This window comes from Myripristis murdjan, chromosome 7 (genome assembly GCF_902150065.1).
Source record: "Myripristis murdjan chromosome 7, fMyrMur1.1, whole genome shotgun sequence".
Classification (NCBI taxonomy): Eukaryota; Metazoa; Chordata; class Actinopteri; order Holocentriformes; family Holocentridae; genus Myripristis; species Myripristis murdjan.
In genome coordinates this window covers 4,392,026-4,412,025 of record NC_043986.1, presented here as the reverse complement: position 1 = coordinate 4,412,025, position 20,000 = coordinate 4,392,026, and the positions used below count along the sequence as shown (strand labels likewise).

Below are 20,000 nucleotides of genomic sequence, written 5' to 3'. Positions count from 1 at the left end.
GTTGTGTGTCGTGTGTCACTGCGTGTCATTGCACATGTCGTTGCGTGTCGTTGCGTGTCGTGTGTCGCTGCGTGTCGTTGTGTGTCGCTGCGTGTTGTTGAACATGTCGTTGCGTGTCGTTGTGTGTCGCTGCGTGTTGTTGAACATGTCGTTGCGTGTCGTTGCGTGTTGTTGCACGTGTCGTTGCGTGTCGTTGTGTGTCGCTGCGTGTCGTTGCGTGTTGTTGCACGTGTCGTTGCGTGTCGTTGTGTGTCGCTGCGTGTCGTTGCACATGTCGTTGCGTGTTGTTGCACGTGTCGTTGCGTGTCGTTGTGTGTTGTGTGTCGTTGCGTGTCACTGCGTGTCGTTGTGTGTCGCTGCGTGTTGTTGTGTGTCGTTGTGTGTCGTTGCGTGTCGTTGCGTGTCCTTGTGTGTCGCTGCGTGTTGTTGCACGTGTCGTTGCGTGTCGTGTGTCGCTGCGTGTCGTGTGTCGTTGTGTGTCGTTGTGTGTCGCTGCGTGTTGTTGCACGTGTCGTTGCGTGTCGTTGTGTGTCGCTGCGTGTCGTTGCGTGTTGTTGCACGTGTCGTTGCGTGTCACTGCGTGTCGTTGTGTGTCGCTGCGTGTCGTTGCACATGTCGTTGCGTGTTGTTGCACGTGTCGTTGCGTGTTGTTGCACGTGTCGTTGCGGATTGTTGCACGTGTCGTTGCGTGTTGTTGCACGTGTCGTTGCGTGTCGTGTGTTGTGTGTCGTTGCGTGTCGTTGCGTGTCGCTGCGTGTCGTTGTGTGTCGCTGCGTGTCGTTGCACGTGTCGTTGCGTGTCGTGTGTCGCTGCGTGTCGTGTGTCGTTGAGTGTCGCTGCGTGTCGTTGCGTGTTGTTGCACGTGTCGTTGCGTGTCGTTGTGTGTCGTTGTGTGTCGCTGCGTGTCGTTGCGTGTTGTTGCACGTGTCGTTGCGTGTCACTGCGTGTCGTTGTGTGTCGCTGCGTGTCGTTGCACATGTCGTTGCGTGTTGTTGCGCGTGTCGTTGCGTGTCACTGCGTGTCGTTGTGTGTCGCTGCGTGTCATTGCACATGTCGTTGCGTGTTGTTGCACGTGTCGTTGCGTGTTGTTGCACGTGTCGTTGCGTGTCACTGCATGTCGTTGCGTGTTGTTGCACGTGTCGTTGTGTGTCGTTGTGTGTTGCTGCGTGTCGTTGTGTGTTGCTGCGTGTCGTTGTGTGTCGCTGCGTGTCGTTGCACATGTCGTTGCGTGTTGTTGCACGTGTCGTTGCGTGTCGTTGTGTGTCGTGTGTCACTGCGTGTCATTGCACATGTCGTTGCGTGTCGTTGCGTGTCGTGTGTCGCTGCGTGTCGTTGTGTGTCGCTGCGTGTTGTTGAACATGTCGTTGTGTGTCGCTGCGTGTTGTTGAACATGTCGTTGCGTGTCGTTGCGTGTTGTTGCACGTGTCGTTGCGTGTCGTTGTGTGTCGCTGCGTGTCGTTGCTTGTTGTTGCACGTGTCGTTGCGTGTCGTTGTGTGTCGCTGCGTGTCGTTGCACATGTCGTTGCGTGTTGTTGCACGTGTCGTTGCGTGTCGTTGTGTGTTGTGTGTCGTTGCGTGTCACTGCGTGTCGTTGTGTGTCGCTGCGTGTCGTTGTGTGTCGTTGCATGTCGTTGCGTGTCCTTGTGTGTCGCTGCGTGTTGTTGCACGTGTCGTTGCGTGTCGTGTGTCGCTGCGTGTCGTGTGTCGTTGTGTGTCGTTGTGTGTCGCTGCGTGTTGTTGCACGTGTCGTTGCGTGTCGTTGTGTGTCGCTGCGTGTCGTTGCGTGTTGTTGCACGTGTCGTTGCGTGTCACTGCGTGTCGTTGTGTGTCGCTGCGTGTCGTTGCACATGTCGTTGCGTGTTGTTGCACGTGTCGTTGCGTGTTGTTGCACGTGTCGTTGCGGATTGTTGCACGTGTCGTTGCGTGTTGTTGCACGTGTCGTTGCGTGTCGTTGTGTGTTGTGTGTCGTTGCGTGTCGTTGCGTGTCGCTGCGTGTCGTTGTGTGTCGCTGCGTGTCGTTGCACGTGTCGTTGCGTGTCGTGTGTCGCTGCGTGTCGTGTGTCGTTGAGTGTCGCTGCGTGTCGTTGCGTGTTGTTGCACGTGTCGTTGCGTGTCGTTGTGTGTCGTTGTGTGTCGCTGCATGTCGTTGCGTGTTGTTGCACGTGTCGTTGCGTGTCACTGCGTGTCGTTGTGTGTCGCTGCGTGTCGTTGCACATGTCGTTGCGTGTTGTTGCGCGTGTCGTTGCGTGTCACTGCGTGTCGTTGTGTGTCGCTGCGTGTCATTGCACATGTCGTTGCGTGTTGTTGCACGTGTCGTTGCGTGTTGTTGCACGTGTCGTTGCGTGTCACTGCATGTCGTTGCGTGTTGTTGCACGTGTCGTTGCACATGTTGTTGCGTGTTGTTGCACGTGTCGTTGCGTGTTGTTGCACGTGTCGTTGCGGATTGCTGCACGTGTCGTTGCGTGTCGTTGCGTGTTGTTGCACGTGTCGTTGCGTGTCGTTGCGTGTTGTTGCACGTGTCGTTGTGTGTCGTTGCGTGTTGTTGCACGTGTCGTTGCGTGTCGTTGCGCGTGTCGTTGCGCATGTCGTTGCGTGTCATTGCGCATGTCGTTGCGTGTCGTTGCACGTGTCGTTGCGCGTGTCGTGTGTTGTTGCACGTGTCGTTGCACGTGTCGTTGCGGGTTGTTGCACATGTCGTTGCGTGTCGTTGCGGATTGTTGCACGTGTCGTTGCGTGTCGTTGCGGATTGTTGCACGTGTCGTTGCGTGTTGTTGCACGTGACGTTGCGGATTGTTGCACGTGTCATTGCGTGTCGTTGCGTGTTGTTGCACGTGTCGTTGCGTGTCATTGCGTGTCGTTGCGCGTCATTGCGCATGTCGTTGCGTGTCGTTGCACGTGTCGTTGCACGTGTCGTGTGTTGTTGCACGTGTCGTTGCACGTGTCGTTGCGGGTTGTTGCACGTGTCGTTGCGTGTCGTTGCACGTGTCGTTGCGTGTTGTTGCACGTGTCGTTGCGTGTCGTTGCGCGTGTCGTTGCGCATGTCGTTGCGTGTCATTGCGTGTCGTTGCACGTGTCGCTGCGTGTCGTTGCGCGTGTCGTGTGTTGTTGCACGTGTCGTTGCACGTGTCGTTGCGGGTTGTTGCACATGTCGTTGCGTGTCGTTGCACGTGACGTTGCGTGTCGTTGCACGTGTCGTTGCGTGTCGTTGCACGTGTCGCTGCGTGTCGTTGTGTGCCGTTGCGTGTCGTTGCACGTGTCGTTGCGGGTTGTTGCACCTGTCGTCGCGTGTTATTGTGTGCCGTTGCGTGTCGTTGCACGTGTCGTTGCGCGTGTCGTTGTGTGTCGTTGCGCGTGTCGTTGCGTGTCGTTGCGTGTGGTGTTGTGCACTCGCTCGGCTCTGCGGAGGCTTCACGAGAAGGAACGACGGCAAAACGTCTTTTTATGTGGAGAAGAAGAACGAGAGCGGCCACCTGACGCACGGGTGGGAATAAAATGAGTAAATAAATAAATGAAAATTGAAAACTGAATGAATGAATGAATGAAAACTTGATGGGCAGTTTTCCATGCCGTAAACACATGAACTGTAATGATAAAGGCCAAAGAAAATATTATATTTTGTTACATATATTTGTTATTATATTTTATTGTCTCATCGCTTTATCTTAAAATCCCTTTGTGTTTTTTTGAGGTAACTTTATGACGCATCTGCATGTTCACATTAACGTCCAAACTGATAATCCCACTGTGTGGCTTTGATTAATCCCTTCTCACACCCTCCCATCATAAGCCAGGTTGCTCTGTTCCTTTTAAACTTCTTTTAAGGATACACTTTTCAGAATTGCTTTTTCTTGAATGTTTTTACTGTGTTTCAGTCATTCACACCTCGCTCACTGTGACTGCATCAATTCTACTTTTATTTATTAATTATCTGGCAATGTATCTTGCTGTTATGTCTTATATATAATAAAGCATGTTGTAACTTTTTTTTTTGTTTATTATTATCAGATAAAACCTACAAACTGTTAAAGGGACATATTCTTTTCTCACCGGCATCATCTGGGATTTGTTTTGAAGGAGTTGTGACAGCTCAAGATGATCGACTCGGCGTCTGACGGTGGACCACTTCACCGGCCGTGCGGTGTGTGTTTGTCATCGCGGTTCAACCCTCAAGCATCTTATTTTAGAGATGTGGAGATCTTACAAGTTATGGAAGAAAGAGTGTTCCCTCTCTCGGCCTGTTCAGATTCCCTCCTCAGGCTCTCGGCTGCTCTCTGACATCACCACCTGATGCAGTTTACCTGCGTCCTAACCCGACTCATTCACCACAACAGAAAGCTCTTCGTTGCAGATGACAGTTCAGAAGAGATTATGAATTATGAGGAGGCTGCAGGTGACAAACACACTGGAAGCTAATTTGTCTCCATTTGCACTCGTTTACTGTTTGCATAATTATTTACCAACTAATGAGTCTCCATTAGCTGAAGTTTGGAGTGGAGGCATCAGGAAGCGATTCCCTCTAAACCTCGTCGTGACGGGGATTTCACTTCCTCAACAGCAGTTTGATCGAAAAATACTGACCCATGCATGTGTGTGTGTGTGTGTGTGTGTGTGTGTGTGTGACCCTGCATGTCTGCCGTGTGCTCTCACCTTGCCCCCGTAGTCCCTGCCGTCGCGGTCCAGTCGCAGCTCAGCGGAGTGTGTGTGGGAGTGTGTGTTTTGAGTGTGTGTGTTGTGTGTGTGCGGGGTGTGTGTGTGTGGCAGGGAGAGGGGCAGGGCGGGGTGCGGAGCCAGGGGCGGCTTGGCGGCCAGCGGGTACTTCCTGCGGAGCTCCTCGGGGGCGTCGGGGTGCAGCGCGCCCAGCAGGGCGGCGGCGGCGGCCGACACGGTGACGGGCAGGTGGGAGGAGGACAGGGGCAGGCGCTGGGGCGGCGCGTCGCTCAGGTTGATTGGCTGCTGGTCCTCGGACGAGGAGGAAGAGGAAGTGGGCGTGCTGAAGTCCAACGGGGCGGAGCCGCCGTTGCCGTTGACGACCTCTGTCTCCCTGACGATGGAGCTGTCTGTCACGGCGGAGGAGGGAGGAGTCAGGGCGGGCAGACCGTTCCCGCTGCCGCTCTCTGACGACGAGTCATCTGAGAGACGAGAGGAGCAGGTCACATTTTACTAACTGTACACAGGAGGAGGCCATGTAACAGTATCAGTACATACACTACTCACAAAAAGTTAGGGATATTCGGCTTTCGGGTGAAATTTCAGGATGAAGCTAAAATGCATTCTAACCTTTACAGGTGAACTTAATGTGACCTTCTGTAAACTTTTGAATGCACATGTCCAACTGTTCAGTGTTTCAGTACTTTTTGCACAAGTTGCTGTTCTCTAACAAGGAGTTTAACGGCAAAATTCACATCAGGTGTTTGATGCTCCAGCTCATCGAGGTCGTATCATTAGGGAACGGCTGCTGGAGACTGGGGTACCTCAGATGGAGTGGCCTGCACTTTCTCCAGACCTGAATCCCATAGAAAACCTATGGGATCAGCTGAGTCGCCATGTAGAGGCTCGGAGCTCTGCACCCCAGAACCTCAATGTCCTGAGGGCCGCCCTTCAAGAAGAGTGGGATGCCATGCCTCAGCAGACAATAAGTCGACTTGTGAACAGCATGAGACGTCGTTGTCAAGCTGTAATTGATGCTCAAGGGCACATGACAAGTTATTGACACTGACATTTTTTGTTGTGGTATATCCACCACTGTTGTTGGCTTTTGTTTCAAGAAATTGTTTGAGTTGAGGAAATCACCAGTGTATGCTTCTACTTAAATGCCCTACTTTCATGATATAATATCACTGTAGCGTGAACTTTTTACATTTTCCATAAATTTCACCCAAAAGCCAAATATCCCTAACTTTTTGTGAGTAGTGTAATTTGTTTTCTGCAAATTCAATTAAGAAATGGTTCATACATAAAACAAAGATATGGTAATGCATGTTTTTAGTGAATCTAAAGAATTAAAATGCTCAGTTATAAATAAACGGCACTTTATCACATCTGATATCCTTCTCTTTTTACTTGGAAACTGGATAAGTCACTCATTACTCAGAAAACTTTCCCCACTTTCATGCCGTAAACTTGTTGCTTTTTATGGAACAAACATCACATTCTTGTGTTTTAGTGTCAGCACCTGCAGCTCAGATCAGCTTATTACAAATTTAAAACTGGTGCATTTTTAGTGCACGGCACATGGTGAGGGGAAACGGGTCCATTGTTTTGAACCTCAGATGATGTTAGTTCTTATTTAATCTAATTTCAGAACACACTGTCGTTGAGCCAGCTGGTGAAACAGTGGACACACCAAGACTCAACTATGTCAAACTTTGACTCACTCTGGTGTTTATACGTCAACTCATCTCAAAAGTTTTTTTTTTTTTATACAGAGCCTGAATCCTTAGTGTTCCTGTGGCGTACCAAACCAAGAAGTGCATGTATGATGTGTTTCAGAATGAGACGGAGCTGAATGCCTTGTTGACTTTCTGCACGTCCAGAGAGCACAGGAACTCTTAAGCCCTAAAACTCCCCGGCACTTTCACTGTGACACCAGGCGGCTTCGCTTTAAGAACCTGTAAATAAACGCTGGTGAGCTGCCACGCCGGCCGGTCGGGTAGACGAGCTCACCAGCTGCAGCCAAGGTGAGCAGGAGTTTCCCAGCCTGGATCCAAACATGAGCCACAGACTTTTACTGAGGTAACACAAGCAAAGTAAACCATTTTAAACTTTGCATGACTCTGGTTTTACTTCCAGCTCTTCCTGAAGCTCCTTTCTGTCCAGCCACAGGGACTGGCTGAGGCTGAAACTGTGGCCGGGCGGCAGTGCCACAGCTCTCCAGCAGAGGACGCCTGCATCTGCCTTTCGGGAGCGATGGCACGGGGCAGGAAGCCGACGGACTGCCTGCCTGATTGGCTCTGCTGTGAGCCTGTGATGTGACTTGGATCTGTCACACACAGGGTTTTTGTGCTGGTTGATGTTTGGTGCAGAGACATGTCAAAAAGCCCCACACAGGACACACTGTAAATGTGCAGTGACACACACGGAGACCTGCAGCTCACATCCACTGCAAGACATGCAACAGTCTCCAGACTGCACCAATAAATCTGCATCCAGGTTTGTGTCGCCGCGCACGTTCAGGCAGAGGACGGAGAGAAAAAAGTACCATCGACAAGCGGTGCGCTCGCTGCAGTGATGGAGTCACACACAATGCACACAAGTCCTGTCCTCCTGCAGCCACTGAGTCAATGTGATCAATCTGACACCAGGCAGGGCAGCAGCGCGCACACTGTCCGCTGCAGTTAACATAATAATGAGACTTCCTCCATTTATTCTGGATGAACTGTTTTCTAAAGCGGCTGACTCTGCACCGATGGCACTTCCCTCCTCAGGTACCTGCAGTGCAACTTCGGCTGACTAAAACGCTGCGGGCTGGGACTTTAAAGCCCCAAACGAGGACATTTTTGCTTGATTGGCTCCAGCGGCGGCACGGAAAATGTGTTTTTTTGGGCTGTGAGGGAAATGAAGTGTGAGTCCCGCGTGCAGCTGCTGCCGAGGGTCGAGGCGAACGCGGCGCGGAGGAGCGTCTTCTGTTTGTTTGATTCAACCCATCCAGGCTGGAGTCCAGACGGACAGCAACACAGCCGACGCTCCGCCGCCTTACAAGAGGAAAAGCCTCATCAGGACGTCACTGTGCTAAAACCCACGCTGCTTCTCAAAATTAGAGATCTCATCGGGCCTGAACATTAAGACCCTACTCTAACCGAGGCCCGACCCTACCCGACTGATTAGCCGAACTTTAGGCCCGACAGCCTGATAAAGCCCGAAAAAAAAACAAAGGAGGAAAAAAAAAAAAAGATCACCAAATGTGCCATTTTTGCAGCACCAGTGCACTGCAAAAAGTCAAAATCTTACAAAGAGTACTCGTCTTATTTCAAGTAAAAATTTGTTTGTTCCATTGGCAGAATATGTTTCTTGTTTCTAGCTAATTTTCACTTGTTTCAAGTAAATTTTCACTTGAAACAAGTGAAAATTGTCTAAAAACAAGTTACTTCTGAGGTGATCATGTCTTATTTTAAGTGTGATGAGATATTTTGACTAGAAATAAGACATTTTTGACTTGAAATAAGACAAATAATCTTGGTAAGATTTGACTTTTTGCAGTGTGGCACAAATTCGAGTCGCAGTGAGAGAACGGACATAATAGTTGGTGTTGGTGCAGGTTTATTATTGATAGTCACTTCATGAATGGGGAGCCCATGTCGACTCACCTCAGTAGTGACATCAGCTGGTTTGAGAGCGTTTTTTTTTTTTTTGTTTTTTTTTTTGAATGAGCTGGAGAGAGGGGGGGTGAGCAGGGCATTTTGCTGACCGCATTGCCGATGATTTTAAATGTTTGGTTCACAGTTTTTAACAATAAAGGTTTGAAATTCAGCATCGGATCATGGCTTTATTGAGTCCAGCAGGTCAAATTCCCTCGTCTCAGCCCCTCGGCGATATCAAAATGTTTGTTGATCATCGCCTGATAGTTGGCGAAAGGCAGCTTCACATGTTCAGTTGTTCATAAAACATGCTAAGTTAGTAAAGTGACTGTAGTTCTGCACAAAATGGTTTAATTTAGCACTAAACTGTTATCCCCGTTCTTCTCTCTCTCTCTCTCCTTCTGCTTCATGTCTGCATCATTTAATGGCGACAGTAAAACACAGAACCAGAACCCGAAGCCCGACCCGACCCGACCGATTCACATACAGTTTAGGCCCGACCCTACCTGAAAATGTCGGGTTGGGGTGGGACCTTCGATCTAAAGACATTACAAAAGGACAAAAAAAAAAAAAAAAAGTTGCAATTCAAAATATTCTACCACAGCATTGCTTTGTTTTGTGTTTTTTTTTTTTTGTTGTTGTTTTGTTTTTAAGAATCATTTGCAAATCCGTTCAGCTCCAAATCAGAGCGCTCCATTCTGAGCAAATCAATGCAGTTCAATCAGCAGGATGCAGTGAATGAATCTCAGCGCCACTTGAAAGACACATCAGAGACGGCACAACCACCTCATCTGCGATTAATAAAATAAAATAAATTAAAAAATAAATTTAAAAAAAGAGCTCTAATGTTCATCAGGTTTCACATCGTTCAGCTGCTTTCTCTTTTATTATCGGGACTTTTTTTACGCTGGGGTCTGGAGATTGGCCACGCCTACAAGAAATGGTACACACACCTAAAAACAGCTTCAGCATCACACACAAACGCACTAACACACACACACACACACACACACACACACACACACAGATAATAAGGAGCTTTGCAGCTTTAAATGCCGTGAACCCTCCTGCCAAATCAAAGTCTCCAGCCCTCATTTCTTTTCTATTCAAATGAACTTTATTGGCATTAAATACTTAAGTACCTGTTTACAAAGGACCCCTCTCTCTCTCTCTCTCTCTCTCTCTCTCTCTATCTGTTTCAATGTCTCTCAACCAGCAGACAGCCTACTAAATAAGTGATCATGGAACCAATGTGTTTGTGCCAAGCAGGCTGGAGAGATGCTTATCTGTCTGGCCGGTGGGTTGTCGGCTTGTATCGTTCTGAATAGGCTCACACACACACACACACACACACACACACACACACACAGAAAGAGCGAGGAAGACAGATATCCACTCACATAGAAGCATACAGAAACATATACAATCACATGACATGAAGTACTGAAGGGTCACTTAGAGCTGAGAGCGGACACACACACACACACACACACACACACACACACACACACAGACATAACCCTGAATGTAGGACTAACTGAGAGGAGGAACTCACATGCCTCAGAGGCTGTGTGTGTGTGTGTGTGTGTGTGTGTGTGTGTGTGTGTGTGTGCTGAGGGCAGTATTGGGGTCAGCTTTCCTGCTTTTCCAAAGCCTCAACAGAGAGAGAGAGAGAGAGAGAGAGAGAGAGAGAGAGAGAGAGAGAGAGAGAGAGAGAGAGAGAGCCATCACTGATATTCATGCAGTTTCCACTTTCGCCGTCATGTTTCACTCTTTAATTGAGAAACGACGACAGATCGGGAGAGAAATGAGCGAGATATGAGAGCAAATGACACAGGAGAAGAAGAAGAGAGAGAGAGAGAGAGAGAGGGATGAGGATGATGGATGATGGAGAGAGAGAGAGAGAGAGAGAGAGAGGAGAGAGGAGGAGCAAGAAAAGGAGGAGGCAGAGAATTGGAATGAGTCGAGAGCAGCAGCAGCAGCAGCGCTCGGTTTGAGAGAGGAGAGAGAGGGAGGGAGGTCGAGTTAGAGAGAGAGAGAGAGAGAGAGAGAGGAGAGAGAGAAGATCGACTGTGTCATACTGTGGGAGAGAGCGGGAGGGGTGGAGCCGAAACCGCCGCATGGAGAGGGAGAGGGAGAGGGTATGGAGGGGGAGGTATAGCCTGGCAGAAGGAAGGAGGTCAGGAGGGGGGGGGGGGGGGGGGTGGATAGGAGGTCATGGCTCAGGGAGGGAGGGGGGAGAAAGAGGGAGAGGGGAGAGAGAGAGGGGATTGAGATGGGGGGAGGGGAGAGGAGGGGGGTGGAAAGAGATTGAGGCAAAGGGACAGGCACGTGGGAGAGAGAGAGAGGGAGAGAGAGGGAGAGAGAGGGAGAGAGAGAGGGGGAGAGAGAGAGGGGGAGAGAGAGAGTGGCAGAGTGTGTATTTATGAGTGTGTGAGGAGCGCTCATGCGTGGAGACGAAGGCCAACCTAATTCCTGCTCAGCACAAATCCCCCTCAGCGGCAAGACCACCGACACCGCCTCGCCAGCCCTCCGTGCATCCCTTCTTCCCTCCATACATCCCTCCCTCTCTTCTCCTCCTTCCATCCTTCCCTCCTGCGTTGGGCTCCTGCTCCTTGCTTCCCCCCATAGAGCTTTCCTATTCTCTCTCTCTCTCTCTCTCTCTCTCCATCACGCCTGCTAAAGAGGGAGCGGTTCTCCCTCTTCCTCCTCCCTCGTTACTTTCCTTCCTTTCCAAAGCCTCAGAAATGCACCCCGTCCTCCTCTCCTCCTCCTCCTTTCCTCGCTCTAAACCAGAAAAACGCTACCTTGCCCTCCCCTCTCCCCTCTCCTCCTCCTCCTCCTCTGTTCCCAGATCTTAAAGAGACAAAGGGCACCCTGCCTCCATCCTCTCTCTCTCCTCCCTTCTGCTTTCACCACCTCTCTCTCTCTCTCTCTCTCTCTCTCTCTCCTCCTCCTCCTCTTGTCTTTTCCCAGGTCTCAGAGAGACGGAGGTATCAGGCCCTCCTTCCCCTCTCCTTTATGAAATCTTAAAGAGACAGGGTCGTACGTCGGCCCACGTCTCCTCACCGGTTCCTCCTCCGTGCGTGGAGCGCCGCTCGGCCGGGGCTCGCGCTCCCGTTTACCGGATCAGACGCGTTTCAGGCCGCGGCGCCGAGAAACATCATCACTGCTGCAAATCAGCTTCTCCACATGAGAGTCAGGACACCAAATCTGAAGAGCTGTGACGCAGAGGAACAGCAGATCTCAACGCGCTCAGTCATGCACACGAACGTACATATGTTTTTTTTTTTTGTTTTTTTTTTACATGTTTATGCGTCGTCTGGAGTGACTCTGGGTGCTTCTGTTGACATGCACAGCAACACAGACTCAATCTGAGGGAATAAAGTCTGAGGCTGAGCACCTTGACGGGAATCCTGTGAAAACCAATGGCTCAAATCAACATCATCACACTTACATGAGATTTTTTTTCTATATCAAAGTGGCTCCGATGTAAACTCACTTTACGTAGCAGGGCTGCAACAAATGATTATTTTCACTGTCAGTTAACCTGCACTGCAAAAAGTCAAATCTTACCAAGAGTATTTGTCTTATTTCAAGTCAAAAATGTCTTATTACACTTAAAATAAGACATGATCACCTCAGAAATTACTTGTCTTTAGACAGTTTTCACTTGTTTCAAGTGGAAATTTACTTGAAACAAGTGAAAATTTGCTTGAAACAAGAAACTTATTCTGCCAATGGAACAAGCAAATTTTTACTTGTGACACAAGTGAACAAGGAAAGATTTGAGTTTCTTGTTTCAAGCTAATTTTCACTTGTTTCAAGTAAATTTTCACTTGAAACAAGTGAAAACTGTCTAAAGACAAGTTATTTTTGAGGTGATCATGTCTTATTTTAAGTGTAATGAGATATTTTGACTAGAAATAAGACATTTTTACTTGAATTAAGACAAATAATCATGGTAAGATTTGACTTTTTGCAGTGTGTTGATTTATGTTTCAATTAACTGGTTTATTATTTAGTGCATAAAATGTGAAAAATATGAACGACTGTCTCATGGGAAGTGATCAGAGTCCAAAGTGTCTTCAAATTAATAATCTGACCAGCAGCCAAACATAAAACCATTCATTTTATACTGATATGAACAGTAAGACAATCTGAGTGATGATCTGAGTGATTTTTACTTGATAAATGACTGAAGCAATTAATCCAGTTTATAAATGATTTACTTTTCAGTCAATTGAATGATGATGAAATAATCAAATTTAATGTTCAACCCATTGAACAAAATCACAATTCAGTCTGATGTCAAAAAAAAAAAAAAAGTCATCAGTTCATACTAATGAGAGCAGAATTCACACACAGCTCCGTCATGATATCCTCAGATCACCACATCATCATCATCATCATCATCATCATCATCATCTTCATCATCATCATGTGATTCCACTGAGACGATAAATAATAATATTGACTTATCGCCCAGCCCTGCTTTGAGCACTGGTTTAGACTGGGTGAAGGTCCAGGATTAGCACAGGCTCAGTGTTTTACGCTGTGGGGATCAACCTTGTGACCGTTTGGTTACGGGACGTCCCGTCCTCTTTGCCCTCCACTCTTTAAATTTCTCCTCCCATTTCTTTTCCAGTTCTTCCATCCCTCAGTTTCTCTCCACCTTTTCCTTCCCTCCTTCCTTCTAGTCCCCCTATCCCACTCTCTCTCTCTCTCTCTCTCTCACACACACACACACACACACACACACGTCCCTCCAGTCTCTGGGTAGCAGAGCAGTGACTGTGATGCATGGCAGTGTTTAGTGTTTAGCTGCAGCCCGAGGGACACGGGGGCACAGGAGACACCTGATGTGTTTAGGAGGGGAAAGGTCACCCCGCTCCACACACACACACACACACACACACACACACACACACACACAATGAAGAATGCAGTCAACTGCGCGGGTCAGCGTACACATGCACCTAAAGCCCATGTCTCCCCTGGAGGGACGCAGGCCAGGCAGACCGAGGCTCACGATGCACTGAGGAGGAGGAGGAGGAGGAGGAAGATGCTGCATCAGCTGACCTGGCAAGAGCGCCAACTTGTGTGTGTGTGTGTGTGTGTGTGTGTGTGTGTGCGTGCGTGCATGTGTGCGTAAGTGTGTGCACCTGTGCCCGAGACAGAGCCGAGCCAAATCGAAGTGTGTATTTCTGTGCGTTTGTGCAACTGCTGCTGAAGAATAGGTGTGTTATGAAGCATCTTGGTGTGTGTGTGTGTGTGTGTGTGTGCGAGACGTACCGCGGTGAGAATAGTGGCGGCACCGTTCCTGTTTACGGCCTGTGAACGCTTCTATTTACTGTCAGGCTGTTAGCTCGTGGCGGCGCGGAGGGCGAGGGATGCGTGGGGCCTTTCACACGTAGTAAATCACACCCGACTGCGTGTTTTCAATTCCCTCGGCTGCTGCTTAGTCACTCACAGCGAGGGTGAGCAAACACACCGGGGTGGAAAGGTAAAAATCTGCCGGGTGACATTTGCATTTTTGGCATTTAGCTAATGCGCTACACAAGAGGAGCGACAGGTGCAAACAGCGGACTGAGGTGACAGAAATGAATCAAAGTAATTGCCTGCAGCCTCGCAATAAAACGCCGAGAGGAAACAATGCGGTGTCGGAAGGCGCTCCAAACAAAATGGAGGTGAACAATCAGCAGGATGGCTTTTCCCTGGAGCCGCGGCGGGCGGCCGTGCACACCGGCAGACCTCTGTCTTTTACTGTTTGTGAAATCTGAAATTCAACGTCCATAAATCCTGTGTGAGGTGATGTCAGTGAACTACACACCACACACTCAGGTCTTTTACCGAAGGAAGCCAAAGTGACGAGAGAGAAAATGATCTGTTCTCGGAGATGCTCACTGCAGTTTAGGAGGCAAGATTCAAGATTCAAGATTCAAGATTCAAGACTCAAGATTCAAGATTCAAGACTCAAGAGTCAAGACTCAAGACTCAAGATTCAAGACTCAAGATTCAAGACTCAAGATTCAAGATTCAGGATTCAAGATTCAAGACTCAAGATTCAAGACTCAAGATTCAAGACTCAAGATTCAATATTCAAGACTCAAGATTCAAGACTCAAGATTCAAGACTCAAGACTCAAGATTGAAGACTCAAGATTCAAGATTCAAGATTCAGGATTCAAGACTCAAGATTCAAGATTCAAGACTCAAGATTCAAGATTCAAGACTCAAGATTCAAGACTGAAGACTCAAGATTCAAGATTCAAGATTCAGGATTCAAGATTCAAGATTCAAGACTCAAGATTCAAGATTCAAGACTCAAGACTCAAGACTCAAGATTCAAGACTCAAGATTCAAGATTCAAGACTCAAGATTCAAGACTCAAGATTCAAGATTCAAGACTCAAGACTCAAGATTCAAGATTCAAGATTTATTCGTCACATGCATGAATGTACAGGTACAGCAGCAGTGAAATGTCACTGCAACAACTCCAGCACTGTGCAAGTAAAAAATAAAAATAAAAAATAAAAATAATAATAATAACGATAATAATAATAAAATAAAATAAAATAAAAATAAAGATAAAATAGAAGGCGGTTTGTATTTGGCTCTAAAGTTTCATTTCATCTCTTTGTGTGAGAGGAGAAATGTCAAAATTGAATTTGGACACGCAGCGTGGCATCTCCGTTAAGAAGAATCGAGCCCACTGACAAGATGTGCATGGTTTTACAGAATCTGAAATGATAAATAAATCTTGCTCATGCGGCTTTAAAAAGGTTTTTCATGCATAAAAACAAACTGAAAGTGAAAAAAAGAAGATAAAGGGCGCCTTATCATATATTCCAGGAATGTGTTTGGCTCTGGGACGACACACATAGCAGACTTGGACTAGATAAGGGATATTTTGGCCAGGGTGGACTATTATGGGATCAGACATGTGACCCTGTGGTCACAGGGCAGGGCCTGCTTGCATAAGGACAACTTAACGCTTCATTAGTTTAAGAGATTTAAAAGAAAGCTTGTACTGTTTATCCAGCGTCAGCAAGCGGCTGCCGGCTCGTCGGCGTCCTGCAGAAAATCTCCGACGCGTTAAGCGTCCGCGACTCCGGAAACCCTCCTCACTCGTGCACGTCTGACATTTCTGCATTATGGATGGTTTTTAACATTCATAATGAATTATGACTTTGTCTGTGGGCCGCGGCTTTTGGTTTGAGAAACTGTTCTGTAACCGCGGGGTCGCAGGTTCAAGCCCCTCATCAGCCTTCCCGTCCATCAGCCGCCGCGTGTCGTGTCGAAGTCGAAGTCGCTGAGTCACCGCTGCAAGGACGAACACTCAGAAATGTAAATGGTGGACATTTAACATTTAACGGTGCACCAAACCCATTAACTGTCTCCTGAATGAGGAGCAGAAATTCCACCTGACTTCATATCAAGGATTTCTGCACTGGGATGAATGCTAAAAGTCTTCAGCTTTACAAAAAAAAAAAAAAAAAATGAATGCAAAGCTTGATAAATATGCGTTTTTCATTCCTCTGCAGAATTAAAACTTTTTCTGCATTGTATCACAACCTTTAGCTTCCCTTGAGAAGACAACAGAATAATCTAATCTAGCACTAATAATGGAATAACAGTCTGAAGGTATCTGAGTTATATTTCATTTTTTTTTTTAATATAAATTACATAAATTTGAACACAAATAAGGGTGATTCTGGGGCAAATGTTATCCAAATTAACATTGCAATAAGCATAAAAATAAGTATTGGTTTTGGGACAGGTAAGTCCAAGGATTTCCCTCTATGGGTCAGTATGACAGGTGAGTGTGAGTGAGTCGGCTCATTTTCCCAGCAGGTGAAGTGCAGCAGGTCAGTCTGCAGGCAGGATTACCTTCAGTGGGCTGAGAGGTTCTCTAACAGGAGAAATGCTGGGCTGGGACTCATTCTGACAAAAGGAAACCGACGCATAAGTGAAATTAGAAGAAATATGCTGAAATTAGGGTTAAGGGTTAATATTTTACACTGTAACTTCCAATGTCCTGCTTTATCATCTCATTCTCCTTTTAGCTTCTTTTTATTCATTGTTTTTATTCATATTTTCCTGTGTCGCTTTTATATTGTTTTAATGCCTTTATGCTCTATGTAAAGCACTTTGAGTTGCCGTGTTGCTGAAATGTGCTTTACAAATAAACTTGCCTTGCCTTGCCTTGAAATTAAGACCTCATAAGTTCCAATTTAAGACTGTTAAGCGACTTTGAAGGCCTAATATTTATAAAAAGTGAAATTAAGACACTTTATTTTCAAGGACCTGTGGACAACCTGGGAGAGTCTCTGATCCCGACCACCTCAGAGTAAAAACTGAGCTGATCTCTGGTGGATCAGGCGGCCAGGCTCGGCAGCTCACCTCCCGCTGGACGCCGCCGCGCTCAAACCACCAGATCAGCAGTGTTACTCCCAAAACTAATAAGTTACAATTACTAATTACTTCTGTAAAAAAGTCATTTTGATTACTACTCAGTTACTGCTGCAGAAGAGTAATTCAATTACTGGGGAAAGTAATTTTTATGATTACTTTTTTCTTTTCTTAAATCCTCTTATTAATGCACATATTTCTGCGTTGCTGTTGCAGTGTGGACATTGCTGTCAAATTTCATCTATCATTGTCAGTGTTGGGCACGTTACTTTGAAAAAGTGATTCATTATAGTTTAAAGTTGTGATGCCAGCTTGTCCAGGATGGGGAATTGAACCCCCGCTCTTCTGTATGGCAGGCAGAGATACTATCCGCTCTGCCGTCGTAATTTGTGCTGAGTCATTCTCCATGCATGTTGATGAGTTACGAAAAACTGCAAAGTCCGACCAGTTTGAAAATTGACACACCGCTTTTTCTCCACAAGACGCACATTTTTTGAATAGGATAATAAAATAATAATTATTATGAGTACTAAGTAACGGCTAGTAACAGTGCATTTTATTGTCAGTAACGGTAACGGCGTTGTAACAGGGGACACAGTAATTTCTTTGATTACTCGTTACTGATCAAAGTAACGTCGTTTCTTTGTAACGCCGTCACTCCCATCACTGCAGGTCACTGATGAACCTGCGAGACGCTCTGCAGAGAGGCGGCCAACAGACGTGGGATTCTGTTAACTTCAACGGCAAAGCCTTGGCGGTCATTTCTAACTGAGCGTAAGACACAGCGAACGAGTTCAGAGCAGCGGCCCTTTAATTAAACAACGAGCCGTAAATCAGCGGAGCGACGGGGCAACGGCGGCCGCGGCCTGAACAGGACTGAGGGAAAACGCCGCAATCACTGTGATTTAATAATCAATGCAATCTCTTTTATATTTCAGCGGCGGACGAGGGAAGGAGGAGGGGGGGGGGGGGGTCTCCCGCGGTGCTCGGGACACTTGTGCATTGATTTAAACAGAGCGCACGGATTCAAAACGCTGGCATTAATTAAGCAGATTGTTTCTTTAACGCCGTGAATAAATAAATGAAAAGGCCGATCTCTCTTCGCCGAGTAAACAGCAGCCTGAGGGGGAGGAAGGAGGGACTTTACACCCAGAAACGGTACGCTCGCCCTCCTCCTGATCACTCCTCCTCTCTCTTTCTGTCTGATTTATCTCCTCGTGTCACTTTTCCACAAAACTCTCACTGTTCACTCTTTTCCTCGCTGTTTTTTTTTTCTCCATTTCGCATTCAGACTCTCCTTCACTTTTTCCTCTTTATTACGTCTTTATGCTTTATGCAGCTGGCCAGCACACACACACACACACACACGCGGTGTAGGATAGGTGCTCACATAATAACGCGCACAAGGACACGAACTCTCTGCACTCGCTCGCTCGCTCGCTCGCTCGAGAGGCGCGCACAAAATGTCTGTGGCCTTCCTTTCATTTCATTTCATTACACTGGCTTTTTGTTCCGCGGCAAAACCAATCAGCTGCAAATGCAAGCCGCTCGTCTCCGTATGCATGAGCGTGTGTGTGTGTGTGTGTGTGTGTGTGTGTGTGTGTGTTCATGTCCTGTCTGCATGTGAATAGAAAGATCTGTTTGATGATCCTGTCTCTGTCACAGAGGCTACATCATATGACCCTGCTCGTCACTGTGTGTGTGTGTGTGTGTGGATGAGAGTGCATGCATACACACACACATGTGTACGTGTGTGTGTGTGTGTGTGCGTCACAAAGTCACATGGTCCCGTCGAGAGCCTCTAGGAAAGAGCAGTGACCCCTGGGAAAATAGATTGACCTGACCTTCATCAGGCAGCGGCACGTTGTGTTTATCTGGTGTCCTGGAGAAACCTGCCGAGGCCTCCCCGTCTGAGGAGTGTGTGTTTTAAACCAAACCGCCTCCGGGGGCACGTTACATTACTTTCACACACTCTATTTATATTATTGCTTTGTTGGACGGGACGCGACGCGCTGCTCATTTTATAAAGGGGAAAAGTTGACGCAGGGCATCGCCGCGTTTCACCACGCCGCCTGGAATTTAATTTAACTTTAAACTAAACAGGGAAACAAAAGGTGTCAAAAGAATATAATGAATATTTCTCATTAACCCCCTGAACCCCAAACCCGCCGGCGGGATAGAAAGACATGTATTTTTTAAAAAATCGCCAAAATTCAACCGTTTATCATAGCTGGAAGCTTTAAAAACCTATTTTTTCGTCGGAATTTGAATTTTCCGACGGTCCCTGAATGCAACATGTCCGACTTCGTTTTAGCGGTAGAAAAAAGGACGAAACTGAGGCTAAAAAAGCGATTTTTCATTCGAATCATTTTATTATACATGCTTCATTCAACAATTCGCCAAAAAAAGTAGTTTACTCAATCCAGATCATTCAAAAAACAGAAAATTCTGCGGTCTTCAGCGGATCTGAGACATCTGGATTGATTCAGGTGAGCCCAACAGTCGTGTGACAAAAATTCACTGAATTTCAGTGTGTAGGCAGCAGTAGTAACATGGAAGGGCGCAAGGCAGTAAAAACACCTAAGTTTATACAGGTTGGAAAAATGTTAATATTTCAGGAAATACATCATGTGAAGCCCTACTTTTTTTTTTCCTGCATCAGTGACACTTGTGGGAACCTGAAAAAATGTTCTGTACATTTATTCCAATGTTTCTCGATTTTTGTAAAATAAATTATCCAAAAAAATCAGTTCGCCCTTTTTATTTTTTTTATTATTTATGACACTATAACTCTTTCATACTGTGTGAAAGACATTTTTGAATGGCTCCAGGTGATAGCCACAGCTGTGCTGTTTCCATAGAGGTGCAGCACTTGAAAAACAAGCCCACAGCAAGCCAAAATGTGAGGGGAGCAGAAAACACCCCAAAACTGCTTGGGGTTCAGAGGGTTAAACAATCCCATTTAAGTTGAGAAGCTAAAAACAGGCAGAGGAAGAGGAAAAGAGCAACAGGAAAATAAGAGCGACGTGTTGAACGCCGACGGTGCAAATATCTGTTCTGTGTTGATGCAGCGCAAAGAAATCTATCACTGCATTGTAAAAATAAAAATACATAATAATAATAATAAATGAAACTGGTTTTCCAACACTTCAAAATATCTTGAAACTTCGCTCTTTAGTTTAAAACCAGCAGAGCATTTAAAGACGCTCAGATATCCTGCTGCATTTGTTCTGCAAGACGTGAAACTCTGAACACTTCACTTCACTCTGAGAGCAAACAAAGCAGAGGAGGA

At 46.9% G+C, this 20,000-nt stretch overlaps 1 protein-coding gene across 2 annotated transcripts in view; it reads right to left on the bottom strand.

The window, feature by feature from the left end:
* Positions 1-20,000, bottom strand: part of LOC115362229 (nucleolar protein 4-like) — a 230,872-nt gene that overhangs the window by 17,594 nt on the left and 193,278 nt on the right. For both annotated transcript variants that reach the window (XM_030056080.1, XM_030056081.1), the window contains exon 6: positions 4,648-5,129. In XM_030056080.1, the coding sequence (XP_029911940.1) occupies positions 4,648-5,129 (482 nt within the window). The remainder of the gene's footprint in view (positions 1-4,647; positions 5,130-20,000) is intronic.